At 33.5% G+C, this 25,801-nt stretch overlaps 2 protein-coding genes across 5 annotated transcripts in view; one reads left to right on the top strand and one right to left on the bottom strand.

Annotated features, from left to right (window-relative positions):
* Positions 1–23,794, bottom strand: part of LOC129749083 (protein phosphatase 1L) — a 108,208-nt gene extending 84,414 nt beyond the window's left edge. The window contains exon 1 of the mRNA XM_055743939.1: positions 23,657–23,794. Within this exon, the coding sequence (XP_055599914.1) occupies positions 23,657–23,723 (67 nt within the window). The 5' untranslated portion in view covers positions 23,724–23,794. The remainder of the gene's footprint in view (positions 1–23,656) is intronic.
* The window catches only part of LOC129749082 (dedicator of cytokinesis protein 9), a 291,520-nt gene that overhangs the window by 51,495 nt on the left and 214,224 nt on the right, over positions 1–25,801 (top strand). The window lies entirely within an intron of this gene.

Below are 25,801 nucleotides of genomic sequence, written 5' to 3' on the forward strand. Positions count from 1 at the left end.
GTAAACAGCACATGGTAATAAATGACGCCTAGATGTGACACGGATCGATATTTTATCGATCGAATTAAAACCATATAAACGATTTCAAATATTAAAACCAGTTTTAATTCGTGTCAATTTAAGTAGTAAATTGTTGTCCAAAAATATGAATTTGGTAAAGATAAATATGAAATAATGTTATGATACTTTGCGGACGTTTGAATATAAGAAATTGGGCTTTGCATTCAATTTTGTATAATCCAATACCCCTAGAACGCTAGACACATTAACTGAACAAGAGTCTATTCTATTCTATTTTGTTTAATTATAGAGGATTTCGTCATTCGTCCTCTCAACAAGAGTCTGTTTTTTTTAAATAGATTAGATAGGATTGAAGCTTTAGAAGGCCGAATAAACAATTTAATTTTTTGCAAACGTAAATTGAAGTTATCAATAAAATAATCTACTTTTTAATAATAAAAAGTGGGGATATGCATTTTTTGGAAGAATTTTCAATTAATAAAGTATACTAGAGCAAGTGCAAACTATCAACTTATACAAAAAATGTATACATTATTTCTTCATCTATAAATTGTTGGGCCCAAAAAAAAAAATTGATTAAATAAACTTAAATCTTTTTTTAAAATCATTCACCAAAAAACTGCTTACTGGTTTACTGTTTGTTTACACACAATTCAAGTACAAACTTAACATGAAAAGTGTGTTTTTCTTATACATATTTTGGCTATATAGAAGAGACTTTTGATTCACTTTTTTGTTGAACAGTTTTTTTGTGATTGACATTCCAGGGGCAGCAGATTTTTATGATAAACTTTCATATGACCTAAAAGTGTTAAAAATAATATTAATTCCTGTAATTTCTTAGGTGGAATAAATGAAAACGCGCCATTTAGCTATGAAACATCTACAATTTAAGAATTTTATCTTCAAAATGGCCAGAAAGGATATCCCGAGCGTTGAATCTGAAGCGGATATTAAAAATTATTATAAAGGTCTTTGTAAATCAAGGTATTTTGGTTGAACAGCATTCGGTGAAATTGAAGTACCAAGAATTAATTTATTCCGGAGAAAAACTTAGGATATAGCAATGAAAGTTGATAAAACAGACAAACATGAACAAGTATTAAATTCATTTTAAAGTCTTTTCACTGACGCATCTGAAAAAGACCTATGTGTTTTCACGTGCCCCAATACATGGGACAAATGTATACTTCGATATTTCTTTTTGTCAACATAACTAATATTTTTTTTGAAAATATTACTTTTTTCAGAGAAAGAAAATTGAACTGTGGTGATTAAGATTTGACCGGTGTTTCATTTTTGAAAATTAAGATTTACAGTAAAAAAGACACATAATTTTTATTAAGGTTTTGTTTATATGATAGTTTCCAGGAAACAAAATGAAATGAAACCATCGATACCTGAACAGATTACTTCTTTTCGATCTATTAAATTAAAAAAAAATCTGTTTTCCAATTAAATCTAAAAAATATAACATAATCCTTAATGAAATCGCAGATCACCACCAAAAATGTTCAGGAAATTTTGAAATCAGAACTGCTTCAATTAAAATCTTTAAAATAATGGGTGAATATATCTACACATATGTTTTCCTTTTTTCAAAACCAATCGTTTTTTTTTATTTATTGGGTTAAAGTTCGAAAGAATTAATTTGCATTTTATGCTTGAATAAAAAAAAGGAATTTGCAATACACAAAATCGCCATTTAATGCCATGACAAGTGCTGTTTGGGAACACTTTAAGTTGAAATGTGTAAAGTCTATAACTTAAGTATCAGGCGAATCTTTTTGGAAATGATTTTGGTGAAAATATGGATTTAAACTCAAACTGCTTCGAAGGATGAGGATGATGAATAAAAAGCTGTTTGAAAATGGTAAGTAAAAAAAACTTTTCTTATGTTTTTTAATTCTTCAGCTCTTAAAAAATTACACCATCCAAAGCTTATTGGGAGCTGAAAGTGCTGCGTTAGGCAAAATATTCGGCAAATACTCCAAAAATTGTCCCGATATTAAAAACAATATAACAAAACGGAATAAATCAACTGAATGGAATACAGCAAATGAAACATACATATTATCAACATACAGTTATTTATTGAACAAGTTACAAAAATTGGATTTTAAAAGACCCGTTGAGTTTAAATTCTTTGGTTTAATTTTGATAGAATTGAGCGAGACGATTCGAGTAAAGGGAAAGAAGGGAAAGAAGGGAAATGTAAAGAAAACTAGGAAAAATAGAAAATGGACGCCAAGTTGAACATAGTAAGACGAAGTTTACCGGGTCTGCTAGTATATATATAAAAATGAATTTCTGTCTGTCTGTCTGTCTGTCTGTTCCCTATAGACTCAGAAACTACTGAACCAATTTACGTGAAACTTGGCAGGTAGGGGTATTGGAGGCCGGGGAAGGTTCCTATTATGGTTTGAGACCCCTCCCCCTAACAGGTAGGGGGGGGAGGGGCCTCCCAAACAATAGACTATTTTTTGCATAACCCGAGAACCAATCAAGCAAATGGTATCAAATTTGGCATGGGGTGGAATTTGGGGACGGAGAATATTTCTATGAATATAAGGCACCCCTCCCTCTTCTCAGTGGGATATTAGGAAGGGGGGAGGGGGGCTACCTTACAATTTTTCATATAACTCGAAGACTATTCAAGATATTGGAACCAAATTTGGCATGGGGAGGTATTTTGATACGAAAAACATTTCAATGATTATTTGAGACCCCTCCCTCTTTCCAGTAGAAAGGGGGAAGGGGCCTCTTTCATATTTTTATACATAACTCAAAAACTAATAAAGCAAATGGAACCAAATTTGGCATGGGAGGGTATTTGGATACAAAAAAAAAATTTCTATGATTATCTAGGACCCCTCCTTCTTTCCAGTAGGGAGATATAAAGGAGGGAGGGGGCCTCTTTAATAATTTCTTCATAACTCAATAACTAATTAAGCTAATGGAACCAAATTTGGCATGGGCGGGTATTTGCAGGGTGGCCAGCGAACCGGGAAAACCGGGAAAACCGGGAAAAAACCGGGAATTGAAAATGGGACCGGGAAAACCGGGAAAAAACCGGGGAAAACCGGGAATTTCAAATAAAAACCGGGAAAATTCTTTATGGATCATTTTTCCCCTATATAAACAATTGAATTCTAAAATTAATTCATATTATTTTTTTTCTCAAAAGCGAAATAAAATTGGGATCTAAATTCCATGGGAATAATGTGGGCAAAAGTCGATAACTTCTTGATTTTTTAGCTCAGCACATACCTTTTTGTGCTCTGAAGTGGTCGAGTTCCAAAATATATTGAGATTTTCTTTAGTTAATTTACTAATTTTTGACATTTACAATTTTACAAATTTTTTATAAGCATTAAAAGCGCGAAGAACTTATCTTTCATATGTTCAAAAAAATTGTGTTTCACAAATAAATTCCATTTTTAACCTTTTGGAGCCCGGAATTCATTAAATTCTGCAGGGGAAAATGCGAAAAAACAGAAAAATTCAAAATAAGTTGCCACCATGTTACATGGTTCATTCATAAAATGTCCAAAAGGTAGAACGTGATGCTTGCGGGATTCTATCTAACATTTTGCGCTTTAACTGGTAATCGCATTCTTTATTGATTAAAAATTTGAAAAATACAGATTGTTTAAAAATAAGAATCACATTCAGATATTATCATATTAAAAAGGCTGATTTTAAAGCAAATTCAAGCCTTGAAATAATTTTTAAAATTTGTGTTAGAATTTCAAATTTAAAATTTGAATAACGATATTCAAATTTTCTGGTTGGATTGCAAATTCAGACTCAGAGTTTAGATTAACATGCCAAGTTCAAGTCAAGCTCTTAGAACTCAGGCTCAGGCTCACTCAGTATTCAAGACGAGAATAAAATCAAAATTTAAAATTAATAGGAGGAATAGAATTAAGTGGATTCTGTTCTCAAAATTACAGAGAAAAAATATTAAATTAGAAAATCAATCAGTATTAATCAGTTAAAATTCGAATCATAAAACCAAACTTATCTTAGGTTTGACTTATAGATTCGTAATTCACCCGAAATTCATTGTCGATTATTATATTTCAAATTTCATAATTCAGAAATCAGAGCTCAATACTCAAATTCTGTGTGCGATAAAGTTTATTCAAATTGGAACATCATGGTTTTAATTGGATCGAAAAAATGTTGACAAAATTACCAAAAACATCAGAGTTTTGCAGCAGATGTAGATTGAGATATGAAGAATTGATTGGTATATGTACTTAACTCAAAGTTTGTGATTTTGGCACCTCACCCTTTGATTCTAAGGGCCTCAATTACTTTTTCCATCCTTTGTTTAAACGATTTTCTGTAGAAATCCCAACAAACATCTTCGTTAACAGGATATTCTTTCGTTTGATATGAAAAAAGAGCTTATTTTGATTTAAAAAAAAACCCTGCTTATCACATTCATGTATTTCAAAACTGGGAATATCATAAAATCTCGATCGAAAAACCGGGAAAAAAACGGGAATTTGAAAATGGAAACTTTCTGGCCACCCTGTATTTGGGAACGTGACATGTTCTTATGATTGTTTGAGACGCCTTCCTTTTTTCTAGCAGGGAGAAAGGAAAGAGGGAGGGAAGTTTCATACAGTTATTACTGCATATCTCAAGAACTACAACAGGAAATGGAACCAAATTTGACATGGAACGATATTTGGGTACGAGAAATGCTTCTATGAATATTTGGTATCCCTACTCCTTCAAAGAGGTGGATGAAAAGGGAGGGGGGGGGGGGGTAGAGGTCTCCCTTACAATTTTCAGTATAACATATTTGGCATGTGAAGGTATTTGGATACGAGAAATGTTTCTATTGTAAATTGGGGCCCCATCTTTTTTAGCGGAAAGATATAAAGGGGGAAAGGGGGGCTTCCATAAAATTTTTTTTGCATAGCTCGAGAATTAATCGAGCAAAAACCAACTTTGGCATCAAAAAGTATTTGAGTACGAAAAATACTTTTTCTATGTGAAACAATTCCTTTCTTGCAGTAGGATGATAGAATTAGGAATATAGGAAGGGAAGAGGAGGCTTACATTTAACTTTTTTTTTACAAAATCCGAGAAATTGACAAAACTTAACATGGAAAATCATTTTGGTATGATTCTATGATTATCTGACACACTTTCAGTGAGTAGGTACAAAGGAGGAGGGAGGTGAGCCCAATACAATTGTGTTAGCACGAGTTCTCAACGAATAAGTTCTAACGAAGCCAACAAAAGGACACATATATGACATGGAAAAGAACTTGGTTACGAGATATGTTCCTACGATTGTTATAGACCCTTACGCTTTACAGTGTAGAAAGGGGAAGAAAGGAGGAGGCTTCATATACATTTTGTTGTAAAGCTTAAAAACTTATCAACCAATGAAACTATATTTGATTATTAAAGATCACGACCTCCATACAGCAAGAGGTGAAGAAAAGGACAGGGGAGGGGCTCTCTTATCAGTTTTTTAGCATAAATCCAGAACATATCAAGCAAAAACAACCATATTTTATAAGTTAAATTGTTTACGTACAATCAATTTGAAACCCTCCAGACAAATTTAAATTATCAGATCATTAACACAAATTCATAAAGCAAGATTCAGAATATAAGTCTAAGTTATCTTTGTGTTGCAGTTCAAAACTCCAGCTGCAGCTCTCATTTTATAGCGGTTGCTCATGAATTATGTTATAATTTGATTTAAAATAATGCCGCCAAAAATATAATTTTTTTTAATAATTTTTTAAGATATAATTTGATTTTGAAAGGTGTAGCAAAGCACACCGGGTCAGCTAGTAAGAAAATAAAAAAATAAAAAAAATCGATTTTTTGAAAGTGTTAGACCCTACCCCCCCCCTTAAGGCGCTTCTTGACGATCTTCGCCATGACAGGTGTCACTAAAGTAGGTCGGCGTCCCCACCATACCGTTTTTTGGCACTTCCAGTCTCCAGGTATCTTTTAACTGTACGGTATAAAAAACTTCTGCACACATTTATATTGGACAGCTCACGAACTATGTCCTTCTGCCGTTTGCCAGCTAGGAACAAGACAACCACAGCGCTACGTTTCTGTTCGAGATCCATTTTTCCGGATAACTCCTGTAAAGTAACACTTACATTCAATGATAGCTAAGACTTAATCACTGATCATACTGACAGGACACTTAGAACAAAAATTCATTCATTTTCTGGCTAATTTTTTTTAGCCAAATTTAGCAGGTTCGCAATACCGACGGTAGGTGGCGAACCTACCATTTTTTCGATTCATATGCCCTGTAGGAAAAATGGACCTGTTCAGCCCGATTTTATCGTCGAAATTGCCTATTTTTTCGAAAGTTGGCTGGCAATTTCTAAATGGGCTAACATTTCTTCAAATCGATCGATGCGCACTCTGGAATCGATATTGCGTACTGGTGGAAAAATTATCCAACAAACGAAATCGAGTGTCCAGTCAGTATGAACAGTGATTTAATGTGAACAAAGCGACGAGGAGTCGTTCAATTCTGTTTCGTGTGCAACGAAATAATTACTGTTGAAGTAATGTAGCAGCTCAATTGCCGGACCCTGTATGGTTTAATTGAAACTTGTTCGAAAACTTTAATTGAAACCTGTCGCTAATATCAACAAAATACTGATGCATGTTGTAAAAGTACCTTAGCACTTGGTACCTAGCGTCCTATTTCAACTCACTGTGATGCATCTCGATTCTCAAAACGTCTACTAAAATGTATTCCTTGGTTGATTTAGGAGAAATTCTTTTAACACCAATTGAAGAAGAATGGCAGCAGTTCTAAAGGTGATTTATACACGAATTATACTTAGTTAATTGTATATTTTACCTATAAACAGCACACAAAAACAAATATAAAACCCGATTCGAATTTATCTTGACAGAGCAAAGATGAGAGCATTTCTATATGACACTAACAAATATTCCGGAAAACGTTTTGTTTTGGACGACGGAAGTTACTTCACTCTTTCGAAAACGCACATCCCCGGAAACGATCGATACCATTCCAAGGATAGTTCTACTACACTACGAACATTAAATACAATTTCGAACATAAGTTTGAACAGAAAGTGATGCTGTAAATCGTTATATCCAAGAGAAGTATTTCTAAGCCATGGTTTGGCTATCAGTCAAGATGTGTACCAGAACGAATGTTTGAAGAGAAATTTTATGTCGTTTCTTAACAAACATCATGCAGAAGAACAACGGTCGCTATGGACCGAGTGAGGTTTAGGAACTATGTTCATCATGTTATGTAGTGAGGCGGAAAAATAAGTAAATAAATAAATAGATTTTACGTTCGGCATAAAATGATGATATTTGCCAATTGTTGCCCCCTTACCCATTGTTGCACGGAATGACTTAAATTGTCAACATTTCACCTGTTTTTCATTTTTTCCCAAAAATAATACTGAATCATGTTGATTGGAATGTTTACTGATAAAATGAGGCTTTTTACGATACTTTCTGCTGTAAAATATGCATCTAACAACAGTATTAATCTTTCTTGTTTTTTCGCGCGAATTTTGTGCTAATTGTTAACAAAAACCTTAAGAATCCTTCTACGGCAAATAAGGTTTTAAGCCAGAACAAAAAAATTTGCGAATTGGTTTTCTTCAAGAAACGTTTGTTGGACAATTTTAACACCATGATTTTGGACAAAAAAAATTACGATCCTTACACAACCAGAGAAAATATCGGATCGTGCAAAATTTGGTCTGCTTAATCTTCTCCTGCCTTATTGTTGTACATAAGTCCACTGCAAGATTTTTATAAAAAAATACTAATTTGTTAATCCTCCAAAAACTTTGTTTGGTTGATTTTACTGCCAAAAATAGCAATAATTTATTTTGAAAATTCGAGCCTAAATAAATTAGTCCTGAATAAGCACCACGTGTTTTGATTTGTACGGAAAATGAAAATTGTCATTCAAAAATCACGAGAGATGTGCTGAAAGTTTAAAAAACTATTTTTTTTAAATTTTGAAATATTTTTTTATTCTTGAAATTTATTTCATGTGAACAAAAACAAATCCGAACTTGTACCCCAGAAATAATATTCGATATTATACAAAGAATTAAAAATATAAATCTAAATTCAAGTATTTTTGATTGCTAATTTGAAAGCTGTTTCACCATAGGATGAAAATTATAAATCGCAATCAACTGCTTTGCAAAGATAATGAGTTTGTTGATTTATATATAACCTTCGCAAAAAATTTCATGATATTATTGAAAACTACAGCAAGCAAAGCCTGCAATTTTCAGTACTTTTCAATGCATTCCGATTTTTATTCTGAATGGTTATAACTTTTATTGTGAAATCATTTACATCCACATCATGTCGGCAAAAAATGAAGCTTAAGATGTGTAAAATCAATATCTAATCTAAGACAAACTTCATTTCAAGCTTATTTAAATTTCCTGGATATTTTCATATGCAAAAATTTCTTCTTCCATACAAATTTCCAAACAAAATTTAACACGTTAATTGAAAAAAACTCGGAATGTCTTTCAATATGATATGTTTTTTTTGCTAAATAAGTGGATTTTAACGTTTAACTATTAATTTTAGTTATTTCTGGGCTCAAATTAACTGTTTTGCACTCAGATTTTTCATATTTTATGCACTCAATGTTGATTTTAAAAAATTCAACCTATATTCAAAGACACTTCATATTTCCAGAAATATAATTTTTATAACTTCAAATATTAAAATTGCAGTTTTGATATTATTAAACTCGTTGGAAAACTTAAATCATTATTAGAGAGTCGGGCAATTTGCAATGTCTCATAAGTGTCAAAGTCACTTTGGCTTTGAGGGACTGCTTTTTTATCAGATTTATTTTGAAATCATCAGCGAACCCCTTGCTGTTGATTATAATCTTGTCAAAATATGTATTGCACTGTAGGAAAACTTCCCAGAAATCCCAGAAAAAACTTGAAATCGAAGGTTGAAAGATCCGAAACATTACTTATCCATGTGCAATTTTCTCAGAAATTCAAATCCGCCGTCGAGCTAGATCGGAGACATTTGAGTGAAGCTTTATTTAGCTCTTATTATTCAGAAAAATAAACAGTTATAACTTCGTGAAACTAATTTGATCAAAACAGTTTTTCAGCCGGAAAATTGATGGGAAAGATTTCAACGCGAAATGAATGCTCTTGAAGATTGATGAAATGCTACAGAGGTTACATTCATAACAAATCATCCCACTTTCATGGAAAAGATATTCAAAATAAATTCAATTTTTTTATAGATATATTCAATAAATCAGACGTACGATCTGAAACTTTGGGCGCGGTTGAGTAAATTTTTAAGTTTTTAATTGATATTCATTCTGTAAAAATCGATCGACTTCCAAGTGAGTCCTAAAGCAATTATTTCATAAAATCAATTTTTTTTTCACTGTGGTAAACTGCCGTTCTTAGCAAGAATTTCCCATGTGACTGTTGGGTAATTTTCACTTTTTTGCTGGAAACGGTCTCTTTTAGTGTTAACTTAAAACAAATAAGTATACTTTGTTCTGAACTTATATGAAATTTTCATCAAGGTGGTTGTCTCTTTGTTGATAGTTCTACGCAAGAATGTCACACGAGAGAAAATTCTATAAAAAATGCAAATTTGATCAAAAAAATGTCTTAAAATGAGTTCAAACTGTTGAATTTAATGTTATTCACTGAAAAGAACACTAAAATAGAGGGCAGAGGAGGAGCGAGAAGCCTTGAGTGTTTTATTCAGAGAAATTTTCACTAAACGTAAACACTTTTCGGTAGGCACTACTTACAGGATCCATACTCAACTATACATTTTTATAAACAAAGAGGAACGTATTTCTCATATTACGGTTTAGCATGAGTTTTTGGGAAAAAAATAAACTACGCAATGATTTTAAAATGATAGAAAAATTGTAGCCGTGTGACAGTTTTTCGTAGAACTAGCATCGGCATGCATTCTGATTCTACGCAAAAGTGTCACACGGAGCATTTTTGGCTCTAATTTGCTTTTTTTTGTAGGAAATGTAATTTTTTTGGCAGAAGACATTGTAAAATGATTAACTTGAACTGTTCACTACGAAAAAACTGTCGGTGATTTTTTAGTTTGAGAGAAAAATTGGAAATATAGCTGATATTTCAATCGCGTTTTTCTCCTTTGCACGTCTTTCCACATGGGACAATCTTGCTTAGAATGGCAGTAAAGGGGGGGCAAAACAAATCGCGTCCTTTTATCATTTTACCTGTTAATAGGGGTTGTACTCCATTTTCCCGAAAACCATTGCCCTGAATGAAAAATCACCAGAATTTCAATCACCAGAAATCCATTTCCCCAGAATTTTTTTTCCCAGAATGCACCATTTACCAGATTAATTTCTCAGAATGAGCCATTTCCTAGGAAAAAAAAATATCCAGAATGAACCATTTCCCAGAAAATTTTTCGTTAGAATTGCCATTTTTTTAAAATTTAATTAATTATCCAACCTAAAATTCAAAAAAATTCAAATAGACTTTTTCCACAAAAATAGGGTTTCCATAATACTATTCTTTTGCGGCAAAGCCGCAACCAACGAGGATGAAGGGGCCGAGGCGGCACAAAGCCGCCGAAGCTCCCAAATCCGAGGTAGCCGCCGACCCGCTGTCAGAAGCTGCGGCCCTAAGACATTGGTTTAGGTCTGCCGGGGCTTCCTAGGTCTGCGTTAAAGCTAGGGGTGATCCCTTAGCCCCGTCCGCCACGCGACAGCGTGAAGGACATAAAGTCTTTCAATTCGAACGCGCAGCGTGAGGAGTCGTATACCAAAAGGGTTTTTCAAAGGACCATGGTTCGCATTTAATCAATTAAAGTACCCAAACCATAAACAAAGTACAATATTGGTACTAAAATAAATTTAGTTGGAAAATTTCAAACCTGTTTTTCATTTGAAAAATCATTTTGAAAAAATAAATTTCGAATCATATGAAATTTACAAGAATTCATTAAAAAAAAACCAATAAAAATACTAGAGGAAAAAATCTGGAATTTGTGCCATTCTGGGAAATGTTCCATTCTGGGGAAACAATTCTGGGAAATGGTCCATTCTGGGAAAAAAAATTCTGGTAAATGGTACATTCTGGGGATTTTTTTGTGGGAAATGGTTCATTCTGGGGTTTGATTTCGGGTATTTGTCATTCTGGGCAAAAGTTTTCGGGTAAATGGGATACAATCGTTAATAGGAACTTAAAAAAAGTTCTAAATACCTTTCAGTTCCTTCTATGGAATTTCAATAACACAAAATTGTATGTTGGTAGGACAAAAAATAAAGAAAAAATCTCAATGCTGGGCCAATAAGGTCAAATAACACTTCACTTAGATTAGAAATTCAGTGGCAGATTTAAGTTTCTGAGGAAGTTTCACCTGTGATAAATTTAATTTGAGACTCTCAAACCGGCAGCCTTGTGTTTTTTCGATTTTGTGTCCGAATTTTCTCATTGTGCATTAAAGGGTTTATATGGAAGCCCCTCTCAAAAGGGGCTGTCTCCAAATTGGATTTCATTTGAACTAGAAGTAAATAAGCTTCCGTTTCAAATATCAGCCTCTTTGACCACATGGTGGCTGAGCCTTATGAAGGTTTTTGAAATGTGCAACCATTGGAACAAATCGGACAACATTAAGCGTGACATAAAAATTGCCTGTGAAACTTTTGGGCACATACCAGCTGTTTTCAAAGATTTTTTTTAATTTTTGAACTCTTGAACTTATGGATCTTGTTGACCAATCCTGTATGAGTGCAATCGCGAAAAAAAAATAAAGGGAATTCGGTTGAAATTACCAAAATACAGCATAAAAACCAATATCATGTCATTAGCTATGCAACGATTGGCAAATCACCATAGGTATCACATGATTTTGTTTGGTTACGATCCATTATTAGTTTGTTTCTGTTATCTGTTTCTGTTAACTTTTCTCTCCAACTGACAGATGATTCATAAAAATAGTTAACAAATTGTTTAGATTCATCAGTCGGATTGATATTTTTTGATCAGATAAAGAAAAAAATATTTAGCTTGTCCGTGTCATAAAACTCAAAGCTCAGAGTACACAGGAAGAGAAGTTGGCAAAAACAAGATAGAAATAAACACACGGACTCAAACCAAGCATTTCCTAAATTTTGAACATCTTCATTCCAAATTTCAAGAAGATTGCTCTTATAGATTGTTCCATTGCATTTTCACGATGTCCAACTGCACAAAATCGCGCCCAAACCGGGTCAAAATTGAAACAAATCAGAACCCAGGATGGCAGGATTCCGAAAGGAACGGACGGTCGCGTACGGGTTGATTAATTAAATTAACAAATTAATTTCGCACTACAAATTGGACCGATAAATCGAACGGTCCCTCCCTTCCCCCTGAAGGATTCCAACGGAAAATGTTTTCGAATGGGCTTGTTCCGAAACGTGATAATCTGGGCATCTGGAACCGGGAATCCGATCACGTGCTTTTGGGTAGCTACGCGAGAGGAAACGCGATCCTCGCGGCAACTGGACCAAGCGGTGTCAAATGTCTCTTCTTATCTCGTCGTGGCCAACGAGTGCAGTGAATTTTGCTCCGTTTTATCTTATTCGCTGAGTTGTCGATGCTCCAGAGGAGCTTTGCTTTATTTTTTTTTAATTGACAGAAAAAGTTTATGTTTAGAAGTCAATTTAGGTCAAACGAACACAAACTGAACGCTTCATGATAATTTGAACTCACAATAAATCTTATCAAGTGAGGGATCGAACCCATCAGCAAAATCGGCCCCCTCAGGTTGTTTTCATCACGTGTAACTTGGCAACAAGAAGGGGAACAATATGTATCATGCAAGACTGATTCTCGCGAATGCGCATGCACATTGACTGCTCTTCTAACGCTTTGATTATTGCATCTGGGATGGTCATTCGTTGCTGGTCGTCGTCTGTCTTTATCCCGAGGCAGTAACAACGCGAGCGGAAGATGCATTTGCATACATTACCGATGAAAATGTGGGGGAGACGTAAAAGTGTGAATTTGAGTGTGAACCCACATCACAAATATTGGACTCCCCTGTTCTGGTTGCCGGTGACCGGTCAGATTCGCTATCTTTGTAGTCTAAAGCAATGGTTTTAATGCGTTAGCACCTGTCGATTTTATTTTTATTGTAATTGTATTGCATTGTAATTGTATTGTTATAAAGAGGCGGAATAAAGCCAAATTTAATGTTGAATCTCTAAATTCCAATTTTAAATTGAATTTAAACGCGAAAAAAGAAATGTCACAAGGCGACCGTTATAAAATATCGTTACATCTAATTGTATTGTAACTGTATTGTAATTGTACTGTTATTGTATTGTAGTTGTATTGAAATTGTATTGTAATTTTATTGTAATTGTATTGTAATTGTATTGTAATTGTACTGTAATTGTATTGTAATTGTATTGTAATTGTATTGTAATCGTATTGTAATTGTATTGTAATTGTATTGTAATTGTATTGTAATTGTATTGTAATTGTATTGTAATTGTATTGTAATTGTATTGTAATTGTATTGTAATTGTATTGTAATTGTATTGTAATTGTATTGTAATTGTATTGTAATTGTAATTACTGTAATTGTTTAAATTGCATTTAAACGCGAAAAAAGAAATGTCACAAGGCGACCGTTATAAAATATCGTTACATCTAATTGTATTGTAATTGTATTGTAATTGTACTGTTATTGTATTGTAGTTGTATTGAAATTGTATTGTAATTGTATTGTAATTGTATTGTAATTGTATTGTAATTGTGTTGTAATTGTATTGTAATTGTATTGTAATTGAATAATTGAATTGTAATGATAACAATAAAATTTAAAAGAGAAATTAAGAAAAATCGACATGTTCCAGAAAAATTTTCACAGCAATTGAGGTCTGCACGACCTCGTTGTTCATGTGGGATTGGGTGTTATTGTTGGGTTTTGCAAACCATATCGATTTATATGCAATGCGTCCACCGGTTCTTCTTGAACGTGGGCGTGCTTCCAAGCGACATGCGTGAGTAAGGGCAATTGTGATGGCAGCTAGATGTATGGGGTTATTGGATTTGGAAATTAAGGTTCAATTTATGTAACAATGTGTGCTACGCACTATAATTGTTTGAACCCGAAGTTATATAAGCAACAATACTATCCTCTTCAACTATCGAATGCAAGCGAAAAAGTTCATATTAGATTTATTAAAAAAAAAAAACAAACAGTGAATACTAACGAGAATTAACAAAAAGCAAGAAACCAAGAAAAATCACTCATTGGTCAGTGCGATAAACGCTGCAAGAATATCAATTAGATGAAAATGTGATACTTGCTTACAGTTGCTCGATATTTGTGGCGAATACTTTCACCGGGTGGGCGTGTGCCATGAGCATTTCCCATCTTTATAATTACCGCATCCTAATAAAAATAGCACAGCACAGCATAGATATTTTAGGCATATCTATGTATGTTCAAAATAAATATCAACACAGAAATATCTAGGTATATCAATGTTGATCGTTCCTAAACCTGTTGACTGGAATGAATATCAAATGTCTGTCACATGTCTGCCAAATTAATGATATTTTCTATTCTACTAGCTGATCCCGTACGAACTTTGCTAGTTACGCTAGTAACAGTTCAAATGTGATCAGATTAGATGTTGTTGAATGAATAAGGAGTTCAACACATAAAACTAATTGATTATTTACTACATTCCGAATCTATGCATATTAGCAGTTAATATATTAGATTATTGAACTTTAAACTAATAATTCGACATAAGAGAATGATTATTCGTTCTTAAAAATCCTCTGTGTGGAAGGATACACATTGACCGACAATATCGAAAGCAGTTTATATGGACGAACCGTTTTTCCGGTTTTCGATGAAAAACTTTGTCCGTCACTTAAAACGCCGATTTGCAATTTAGCATGTCAATCCAATGCATAGTAACATCAAAACAAAAACAGTGAACTCTTGATATGGATCACCCTTTTTGCCGACCGATTACACAAAATTGAACACTTAAAATCGATTACTCGTCTTTTCAAACCCCTGTGGATCAATTTTATATCAATCCAATTCATTACAACGTAAGTATCGCTAAAACAGTAAAAAGTCAATATGGACGATCCCATTAGACGACCCTTGATCCAAAATTTGAAACTTGAAATCAAATTCTCGTCCCTTAAAACCTCTATGAACAAAGTTTCAACTCAATCCAATGTATAATAACGATCCTGTACGAACTCCTTTCGCCTTTAACTTTGAATGTGTGATGAGGAGTTTGTGTTTAAGAGAATGATAATTGTGATGCATTTTCAATACAACATGATTTATCAACGATCCTTTTGCTTTTTTTTAAATTGAAATTTAAAATAAAAATTGATTGACTGTCGAAAAGATCATTCGTATTAAGATTTTCGTATTTTCGAATACATGGTAACGAAATTATTGCAAAAAGAACCTGTAAAACTCCCGAGTATGAATTTTCGTCTCAATCCGAGGCATAGTAATAAAATTTCAAAGACATGTAAAAGCTTATATGGACGACCTCCTTTTCTGTCGTCTGTCGTCGAAACTAAAATCCAGGAATCAATTGTCCGTTTTGTATAAATCCTTTGTATGAATTTTCGTCTTGACACTTGCATAATAAGCAATTATTGGAAAACCATTAAACTAAGGTTGCCAGATGTGACAAAACAAAACAAAACAAAACAATTTTTAAACTGCGACCCAGAGATGGGTCTTGACTCAAACATTCAGTCAGCGAAACTTTTTTTGCAGAGAAATGAATCCAACTGTGTTAGTTGAAATTTCAGGGACTAGACAAGATGAAAACTAATGTTGAAAAACATGCGAAAAAATTCGCCTTGTCTTCCGGTAGGACTTGAACCTACATCTTGCGCCTCTCCGGGGCCCATGTATTAACATTCTACTAAAGGAGACAACCTGGCGTATGAAAGTGAGGCGCAAGATGTGGGTTCAAGTCCTACCGGGAGACAAGGCGAATTTTTTTCGCATGTTTTTCAACATTAGTTTTCATCTTGTCTAGTCCCTGAAATTTCAACTAACACAGTTGGATTAATTTCTCTACAAAAAAAAATTAATAAACAATATTCAAGAAAAAAAAATTAAAAAAAAATCTTCTTATCAAAACTCATCGACAGATTTAAAACCGCATTGAAGGCTTCCAAAAAACCTTTCTTGATTATTTTTATAAAGCTTGCCCAAAAATTTTGTTTTTACAATTTACAAAATCAGAGCAAAATCCGGGCATTTTTCAATTGAATCCGGGCAACCAGGCCGGACCATACTGTTCCCAATTTTTTGTATTAAATATTCGGGCAAACCCGGATTAAACCGGGCAATCTGGCATTCTTACATTAAACAGATAATATGAACGACCCCCTTGAACAGGGGTTGCTCGAAAATTTATAAACATTTTTCATAATTTCTGTTTGTCAAAGTTCAGTTCTCTCGGTATTAAAACGACTGAGCTAAACGTGGACGAAGTCCAACAAACAAGCAAACAAACAGATGTTGCTTTTCATATATATAGAAAAATGCATTCATGGTGTTCACAAAGTTGATTAAATAATCTGATTTTTTTAAAAGATCCATTATTTTGACGTTAAAAAACTCATATTTTCAATTAACACCTCCATAGTCCTTCGGAAAATTTTATGTAAACTCTAATTTTCAAACATAAATCTGTAGACAAGTTCGTTTTTCTCACTTTGTTGTTGATCAAAATATCGTATCGTTAAATTCCAAATTGCAATCTGTATGTTTCACCTAATTTTAAATATAATTCACCTATCAATAATTTCTCTCTCGTTTCTTTTTCTTCTCTTTTCAGGTAAGATTTATTGATGGTTAACCATTTTTAGACTATATCAAGACAAAATTTCTTACACTTGGTTGGTATGTATTTTGAGAAAAAAAAAATCAATATTTTACTATATAGACTAAACAACAAAAACTATCACTTTCGACGTTCAGCGGAAGGCAGCCCATTGGCTTGACTGGTTTTGACGCAAAGATTTTTAGTGAACAGCATGAAATCAAAATCGAAAAATCAAATAAAGCGAGACAATATTGCATAAAGCATTATCAGTTCATTTGACTTGAATTTTTTACGTTAAATAAGAGTAATGGCATTTTGCTACTGCACATCACATTGTTACTTTGACAACCTTTTAGAAGCTAAATTGGATAATGAGTGAAATTTTTTCCATAGCAAAAATTTTCCTTCAGAAAGAAGAAAAGAATGTGTCTTAGTTTCACTCTAACTCAGGAGTGGCCAAGATTTTCAATAGGCAAGCCAAATTTAAGTACTGGGACTTGCTTGCGGGCCACACAATTTTTTTTTTCTTCAGTATTAAATGCAAACAAATTTCAGTGGGTTACCTAAAGTATGAATTTAGCCAAATATTTTTTTACATGTTTTAAAACTAAAGATTTTTTAGATTCAGTACAAATTTTTACCAGTTCTTCTTTATTTGATCAAAACATAAATTTAAAAGTGTTTAAAATACTTTTAACGAGCTTAAAGACAAGATTATATCTTAAAATTCAGACTCATTACATGGGTTATGAATTAAATATAATTTTTTCGACAATACTTCACACAAAGCATTTTTAAACTTTCTGGGCTTATTCATCCCATAAGGATCACTCTGCAGAACGAGATTATTCAAAACAAAATACCTTTCCAAAACTTTTCGCATTTCAGATGAAATTTTCTTATAAAAAGAGCTCTTCCGTGTTATGTTCTTGGGTTGTTCTTTGGGAAACATTAAAAATTTGCTCATACCTAATCTAAATGTTTAAAATTTTAATGATCGTTCTTTTAAAATTTTCAATTTGATCAGACTTAAATTTTATAATTGGGAAAGCCGCTTATAAAAAGGATAAAAATAATTTGATTTTTTTTTTCAAATTACCATTGTCATTTAGCCTATTGGAATATTTTTTACAAGAAAATGCAAATTACTATGAAAAATATACTTTTATAAAAGTCCGCCTTCTTCATAATATGTAAGTATCAAATTAGTTCAAGTTAAAATTTGGATAAATTTTACCAAACTGAATATTTTAATTGCAGAGTCTGGCTTTAAAAATATGATCACTTATTAGGCCGCTAATTTTATATTTTCAAAATTATTTTCTTTCTTAATTTTTTTTGAACTGACAGTTCTTTAGCTCCACAACCTGAGGGAAACTTTATATTAGTCATCTCGCTTGTCAAATTATCTTTGGTAGAGCTTGTTTACTAATAATTTGCGGAGAAAATGATTTTTTTTTACAAAAACAAAGCACATCAATTATCGATCAGCGTTTTAATGCCCAACACTGTCTATAAGTTGATATACCATTGCACGTAAATAAAAAATATGTCATTAAAACTTAGATATATCATTTCAATTTAATTTAAAAAATGTCACTTTTTCTGCTGAAGTTAAGTACAAATACAGTGAGGAGTTTTTATATGATTCAAATCAATTTTAACAAGTTGAATAAATTTTGCATTTCGACAAAGTTTCGAAAATAGAATTCGAATTACAAATAGTTGAAGTTTTGTTCCAATATGACTCTAATAATGATGTGATTATAATATAATGTGAAAATTTTACAAACTAGAATTAAATTATTTTGAGTGTCTGTTTTTCTTTTTGAATTATTTCAATCAATGCAGACAAAATAAATTTCGGACTACTATGTCTACAAAACACAAAATTTTTGTTTGGTAAAAATCTTGTTAGTGATTTTTAAAAATGGTGAATTTTTAGCTCAAAATAAACATAAATAATTTTTTTACTTTCTCATTATCATTTTAGTGTACTGAGTTATTCGAGTTCTTTCGTAATTTATGAGCATATCTCCCTGATGCCTACTAAACTCTTCAAAATTATACTAGTTTCCGCTTGAAGATTCTCAACGCTCTCAAAAAAGTGGAAGCCACTTTCAATACCACTTGTATGAAGTAACTAAATAACAAATAAGTGTAAAATACAAACATATGTAAAATGTAATAAAATTGAAGAATACAAAAATGTTTCTCTTTTGCTTGATATAGTCGGATTTTTTTTTAAAATGGTGCAGAAGGAAAACATTCAATTATGAAAAAAAGCTTCGCGGGCCACAAAAAACAGACGCGGGCCATGGTTTGGCCACCCATGCTCTAACTAATGAAATGAGAGATTGGATAAAATAATTTTAAAAAGTTTTTTTTTAAGTGATAAAAAATGGGTTCTACATTAGTTTGAAAAATTACATCACGATTTGTTTTTCCAAATAAAGTGAATAAATCGGGCAAAATCCGAACATTTTCCAATGAAATCCGCGCAACCGGACCGGACTGTTCCCAAATTTTGTATTAAATATCCGAACAAACCCGGAAAAACCTGGGCACCGGAATGTACACCTCAAGTGAATGTAAACAAATATCTAACTCTGTTCAAAACTTGATAACACGAATTCATCAGGTTACTTCATAGAATAGATAAGCGAAGTTGGAAATAAAAATCTGATCCGATATAAAATTTGCAAACATAAAAAAAAATCTTTAAAGGTTATTCATTAACCACAGGGAGCCCTCGGCCTAAATTTTTTTTTCGTTTTCTATTCCATTTGTGATACAATTGGAGCAGTTTGTTAAAAAACTTATCTGATTTAAATAATAAACATTTCTGAAGAAATCTGCTGATTGCTCATTCAAACTCGTGAGATTTCTCTCGAAAAGGTCAAAGTCGACGTTTGAAATTGCAAAATTTGTATGTTGCAAAAATTTGAACGAAAATTTTCGCAAACGATATGGGAGGGTTAAAGTGTATTGAATAATTATTTCTAATGTATGTCTTGGCATTTAATATTATAAAACTTTTAAAAATTTGCGTATACTTCTGCCGCAAGATTTTGTTGAAAATACCTACATGTTACATACTATAGTGGGCTTCTAGGGAAAATATATTCAATGTAATGTGAAATTGAAATCCTGAATTAAATTTTATTTAAGGGCCCCCCGTGCTAGTTTCAGATTTTATAAACTTTGATCTTTCAAATCCGGTTTGCTGATTTTGATTACTGTTTTGAGCAAATCCTTTTTAAATCTTCGAGAGAGGCTCTCTTAAGTAGGAGGAAGGGCGGTGCAATTGCCCCATAGTCCTCCTCTTAATCCAGCTTTGATAAACTACAAAACATTTACAAAAATTCTTCACTTGAAACGGCCTAAATCAAAAGTTTTCAAACACTTTTCACTAACCGCCATCTTTTGCTGAATAATTGAGCTCTCTGAATAATTTAGCTGATTGCCCCTTAAGCAAATTTTGTGAAATAATTGGCCGATGGCTAATTGATATTGTCGAAATGATTAACGTGTAAATGATATATCGTAAATTTGTGTGTTTGGAACATGGCTCAACATCCACTCGAATTTATTTCATTATATTTTCAAACTTATAGAGAATTTCCGAGAAATGCTGGAAGTGAAATTTTAAAACCTCACTATTCTCAAATTACTTTAAATCTTAAATGCCTTCATAAATGAACCGTTGATTTGTAGAAAGTATATCTTGTTCCGGTATTCATAATTTTGTTTTTTTGAGGACAAAATTAACAGTTCTGAAATATTACAATAGATTTAATACGTAAATTTCAATAGTTTTATCCATAACAGAAGGCATCAAAACTCACATTTTTCCGAGGGGCTAGAACATAAAAGCTAATTTCCGATAATTTTGGGGCGTTAATTTAAAATATTCATTCAGTTTTTTATCTATCAGCTCTAGTTTTCAAGATAAAGTTTGAAAATAGGTAAAAACTCATTAAACAAATTTGTGCACTTTTTAGCAAAGCTGTAGAATATAATCAATATTTTGAAAATGAAGGCTTTAACTTAATGATCAACTTTCCCAAAGACCGCGAGTTATTTTGAGCAAAACAGTATTGAAGTGTTCTTTTTGTTATTTTTTTTCAAATTAGCAAAAAAGTTGTTAAATGAGTTGAAATCTTTAGTATCAATCAAATACTCAATGACTTTCTGGAATGAGGTCAGAATTAGTTGTAATCTTATCTATTGGAATTTCTTAAAATTGTAGAATTTAGTTTTTTTTAAAGCGTTGTGTTTCTGAAACAAGATCATCTTGGCAAAATCTGAATCCTTGGTTGAACGAAGGGTAATAATATGATTTAAAATCAGTTTTAACTTTGCATGTAGCTTGATTAGTTTATCAGTTGTCAACGATCGATTTTATCCAAAACTTGCCAATTTTAAAAATTTCCTCACATATCACTGAAACTTGACGTGATAGACAAAATCTCTCAAATGTTTTGAATTCAGGACACCGAAATTTTCCAAAGCAGTTGTTGAAACATAGGCACCAAATATGCTGTATAATTAACAAAGTTTAACATTCACTATGTCGTGGTAACAAAATTGTATCCGCATAGCTTAGTTTTAACATTTTTTAAAGTTCCATGGGAAATATTAATTTCATAAACGCTTTGTATTAAAACAATTTGAGAAAATTATTTCTCTTTTTTTTAAATCATGAAGTTTATGGGAAGGCGTTAGAGGGGGGACAAGTAGAATACTTCGATCATTTTTTTTTCATTTTTTCAGATGACCGAGGGGCAATTTTTTTGTGATGTTAAAAATTATGTGAAATAAAAATTCACAAAAACCTATTTTCTGTGAAGAAAACATGCCTCAAAAACTGAAACAATAAATTGTCTATGATTTTTTCAATTGTGCCTGTAAAGCGCTTTGAGCAAATAATATTTTAAAAGTTTCCTGAGGATGCATAGAAATGTCGTTTTTGATATTCGCTCTAGCCTCGGGATAAAATTCAACTTCCAGTTAATTCGTCATTTCCATTTTAAGTAGAGTGTGCAAAAAGGAGTTTTAATATAGTCTCAGCGCCCCCTTGGGCCCTTCTTACGCCCTCCAAAATTCAAAATTGAACTCGTCGATTCCTTGGATGCTCTCAACGCCCCCTTAGGGGCGGTAGGAACCACTTTGAAAACCTTTGGCTTAAATCAATTTTTTTACATGAACCAATTTGCGGTTACTATGATAAAAAATAACTACCGAAGAAAAAATCCAAATCATATCCAATTTTTTTTATGGTCCCTAGTTCCTGTAGCTTGTCCTTTAAGTTACTCACAATTTTCCATATGATCGAGGTTTTGACAAGTTTAGTTTCTGCTTCGGCACTAAAACCACAACGTGGTTTTTCTATCACTCTGATAAGGTTTTCGCGTAAGTTCCAGATTACATAGTTCTTCTCTGGAACATTCAAACAAGACCTTTGAACGGTAAAATCTGGCTGGAAAGTATTTTTCGGTAACCCGCTAACAGATGCTGTTTTTTTTAATCAGTGGACAGCTTTAACCTTGGAGATATGAATTCCGGAATGTATTATTATTTTTATTTATGTGATTCCAAGCTACTTGGGTCTTCTGCTAGACCTTCCCTAGATTTTCCATGATAGCGCTTTTTTATTATAAGCTCTTCGAAAATCACCTAACAGATCGTTACTAGATTTTGCTTTACTAAATTGTTTCACTAGAAACTTCATCAATTTCCATCCTTCATCCAGAAAACACTGTATTATTTTGTAGTACAGTTAGAACTTATACCTTTATGGTTTATCCAGAACCACAAAAGATCTAACATCTAGTCGCAATGGTAGGAACCCAACCAGGAAAAAAAAATGGTTTATCCAGATCTTAGATTACTGTCAGTGAACAGTGCAGGCAAAAAAACAAATTGGTATCAATTATTTGTCGCCATAATTTGTGGTGGTTGCGTTCAGGTTTGTTTTATTCAATTCTACTTGTTCCAAAATCGTCTTATTTTCGTGAAATCGTGAAAAAATCATTTTTAATTCATGTTAAAATAATTCATTTAAAGAAGATTCCATGTCTTCGAAAAAAATGTAGATGAGAACAGTTAAAAAAATAAATTGGGAAAGCAACATAGCTTCTTCAAGGGTATCAAAATGTATGTATATAGATCATCCTTGGGAATGAACTAATAGGCTTAAAAATTTGTGCTTGGTGAAATAAGTGTCAGGACATATGCACTTAGTAGAAGTATGTAGGTATTCAAAACCATTTCACATAATCATGTTGTTTTCAGTCGATGACCTCAAAAATCGCTCACAGTATAATTCAAAATTTCTTTCTGTCTCTCTTTTTAAAGAGTATTTGTTTGCCAAAAAACGCATTTAAAATTTGTATCCCTATCTCCTCAATGAGAATCAATCGCCCGTTCTAAAAAAGTGTACAGAGTAAAAAGACCACCACGAACAAACAGACATTAAACCGCGGCGCGGTGGTCATGAACGATTAATGACGCGGGGGACATGATTCGCTCTATCAAGACAGACATGCCGGCATCACTTGATTATTGCTGTAGGGTACCAGTATTAAGTCGCTCTGTTCGGTTTCGGTTTGGGTTCGCAACGACATTGTACCGTTTGCTGCTACTGATGCTGCAAGGGTGTATCTGCTCTGCTTTGCCGTTAAATAATCAGGTATTTCACAATTGTTATTGCTTTCTTGCTTGCAAGTTAACACTTACTCAGGTCGTTTGCCTGATGAACCTGCACCGAGTGTAGTGCCAGTAGATTGTGGTGTTGGCACATCATTTTGAACTTGTTGGCGGCAGCCGTCTCGTCGTTGCCTTAAACGCTGAGGATGCTGGGTCCTTGGTTGTTTTCAGTTGTTTCTTCACACAGTTTTGAACTTTCCTTGGGAAATTTGAATTTGGTTTCACGTTTTTTGCGGGTTATCTTCAGCTGTTTTATCTCACTAGTATAAATCACAAACAAACACAATTGTGTAGAACCGTCGTCGCTTTGTACGTCACCGTTGCTGTCACTTTTACCTTAAACGCAGACGTAAATGATCTCGACACTTGTTCCGCTCGCGTCATTGCCACCGAACACGGGTTTTTGGGAAGGGAAAAGGTTTCGCACTCGCGCTCACTAATTGGCCGGTTCTTCTGCACTTAATTGAACATCAGCAGTTGTTTGGCTTAGAACGCGTCTAGATTACGACTGAATGCCGCTGCAAAATCAGACTTTTCAAAACACTTCTCGCGTAATCAAGGATTGCGCGCTGCCTCCCATGGAAATCCGCGTCGCACGTCTTACTTTCTCGCTGTTTTGCTCTCACCGACAACCTCAACCTTCCTGGCTGCTGCTCCGAGTACGCTGATAAATAGAATAACATACGATTCGCGGGCGCGAAAGACTGATCCGACTTTGCTGGACTCCGTTCGTCTTCACCGGGGTTGTCACAAAACGTGCAAGTACAACTCGTTTGCACTAAGCTTAGTTAGTAGTCAAACAACCGTAGCAACTAAGTCGGATGATCACTTGCTGCAAGTGAGTAAGCTTCTCTATGAATTGGAGCGAATCGAACTGCAGTGCCAGCCACAGCCGCGCCACCGAACTGAGGATGAGGGCCGATGCTCCTGGGCCACGAGGCTGCTAGCTAGCATCCCCATAGTTCGAAAATTCCCAACAATTACAAACAACCTTCTAGAGATGGATGCGGTAACAAACAACAACGAAATCCCGACCGAATACATCGACAACGGTCATAAGGATTGGACTCGAAAAAAATGCAACACTGTCTCTTGTAAACAACCGTTAATCCTAATTCTCTCTAGAGTGGTAATATGACTGTTTGGATTGTCGCTTATTGGAAGTTAGACGGCTTGTAACTTTTTAAGACACATCCACAAAGAATTTCTTATGTGCCCCTTTTCAGCTACAATAATTCATTTTTACGTTATTCAATGTCTGAGACAAATAACTTTAAAAAAATGCTTAGCAAAAATTGCTGTAGAAAAAACTATTTTAGTGCATAAGCAAGTTGGAGGTTGAATCTTTACATACGGAAATATATTTTTAGATTTTTTTAGGATCATAACAGTGGATTGGAAAGTTGACGAATTTTGACAAATTTTAGCTTTCTTGAATTCCTTAAAAACGTTAAGCCAAATTTTACGCGTATTTAAAGGTAGCTAATTTTGGAAGTTTTTGTAAATCTGCATGTTTTCAGATTCTCTCAACACATATTTTCAACTTGCACCTGGATTTTAAGTACATCGACGGACGATTATTGCAATGAAACTATATTCACCAAAAAGGCAATTTCACACATGATAACAAAAACACGAATAAGTGAACCGCTAAAAATACCAAAACTCTTCAAAAATCTATGCTACAGAGTTTTTAACAAAGCTCATTCACGGAATGGAAATTGAAGTGATTTTTCATCGACAGTCAGTCAGAGATTGCTAACCGAACGAGGGCAATTATGGAAAAGTGCAATACCTTGATTGAAATATTGTTTCACATACATCTAAGCTGACTATTTTCAGCACTGGATCGAACGAATGCCAGGCCGAATTCATGTTCGTAGAATTCGGTCTAGCATCCATTCTGTCTGAAGTCTATTCGGCTTGGCATTGATTTGGTAAAGCGTCGAAAAATGTCAATTCGACCTAACGACCATTCAGCTAACCGTCAATACGTTCTAACGACCGTTCATCTCAAGGACTATTCGGCCTAAATTCCATTCGGTCTAGCTTTTTTTCGGCCATGAATATAAATTCATTACAGAAATCTCGCGTTATTATACTCAAAATCCAGTGCAAATTTCAATTTAAGTCTTAAAAAACCTGTGAAATTGCAAATTGACAAAAGGTTAAATG

This window comes from Uranotaenia lowii, chromosome 2 (genome assembly GCF_029784155.1).
Source record: "Uranotaenia lowii strain MFRU-FL chromosome 2, ASM2978415v1, whole genome shotgun sequence".
Classification (NCBI taxonomy): Eukaryota; Metazoa; Arthropoda; class Insecta; order Diptera; family Culicidae; genus Uranotaenia; species Uranotaenia lowii.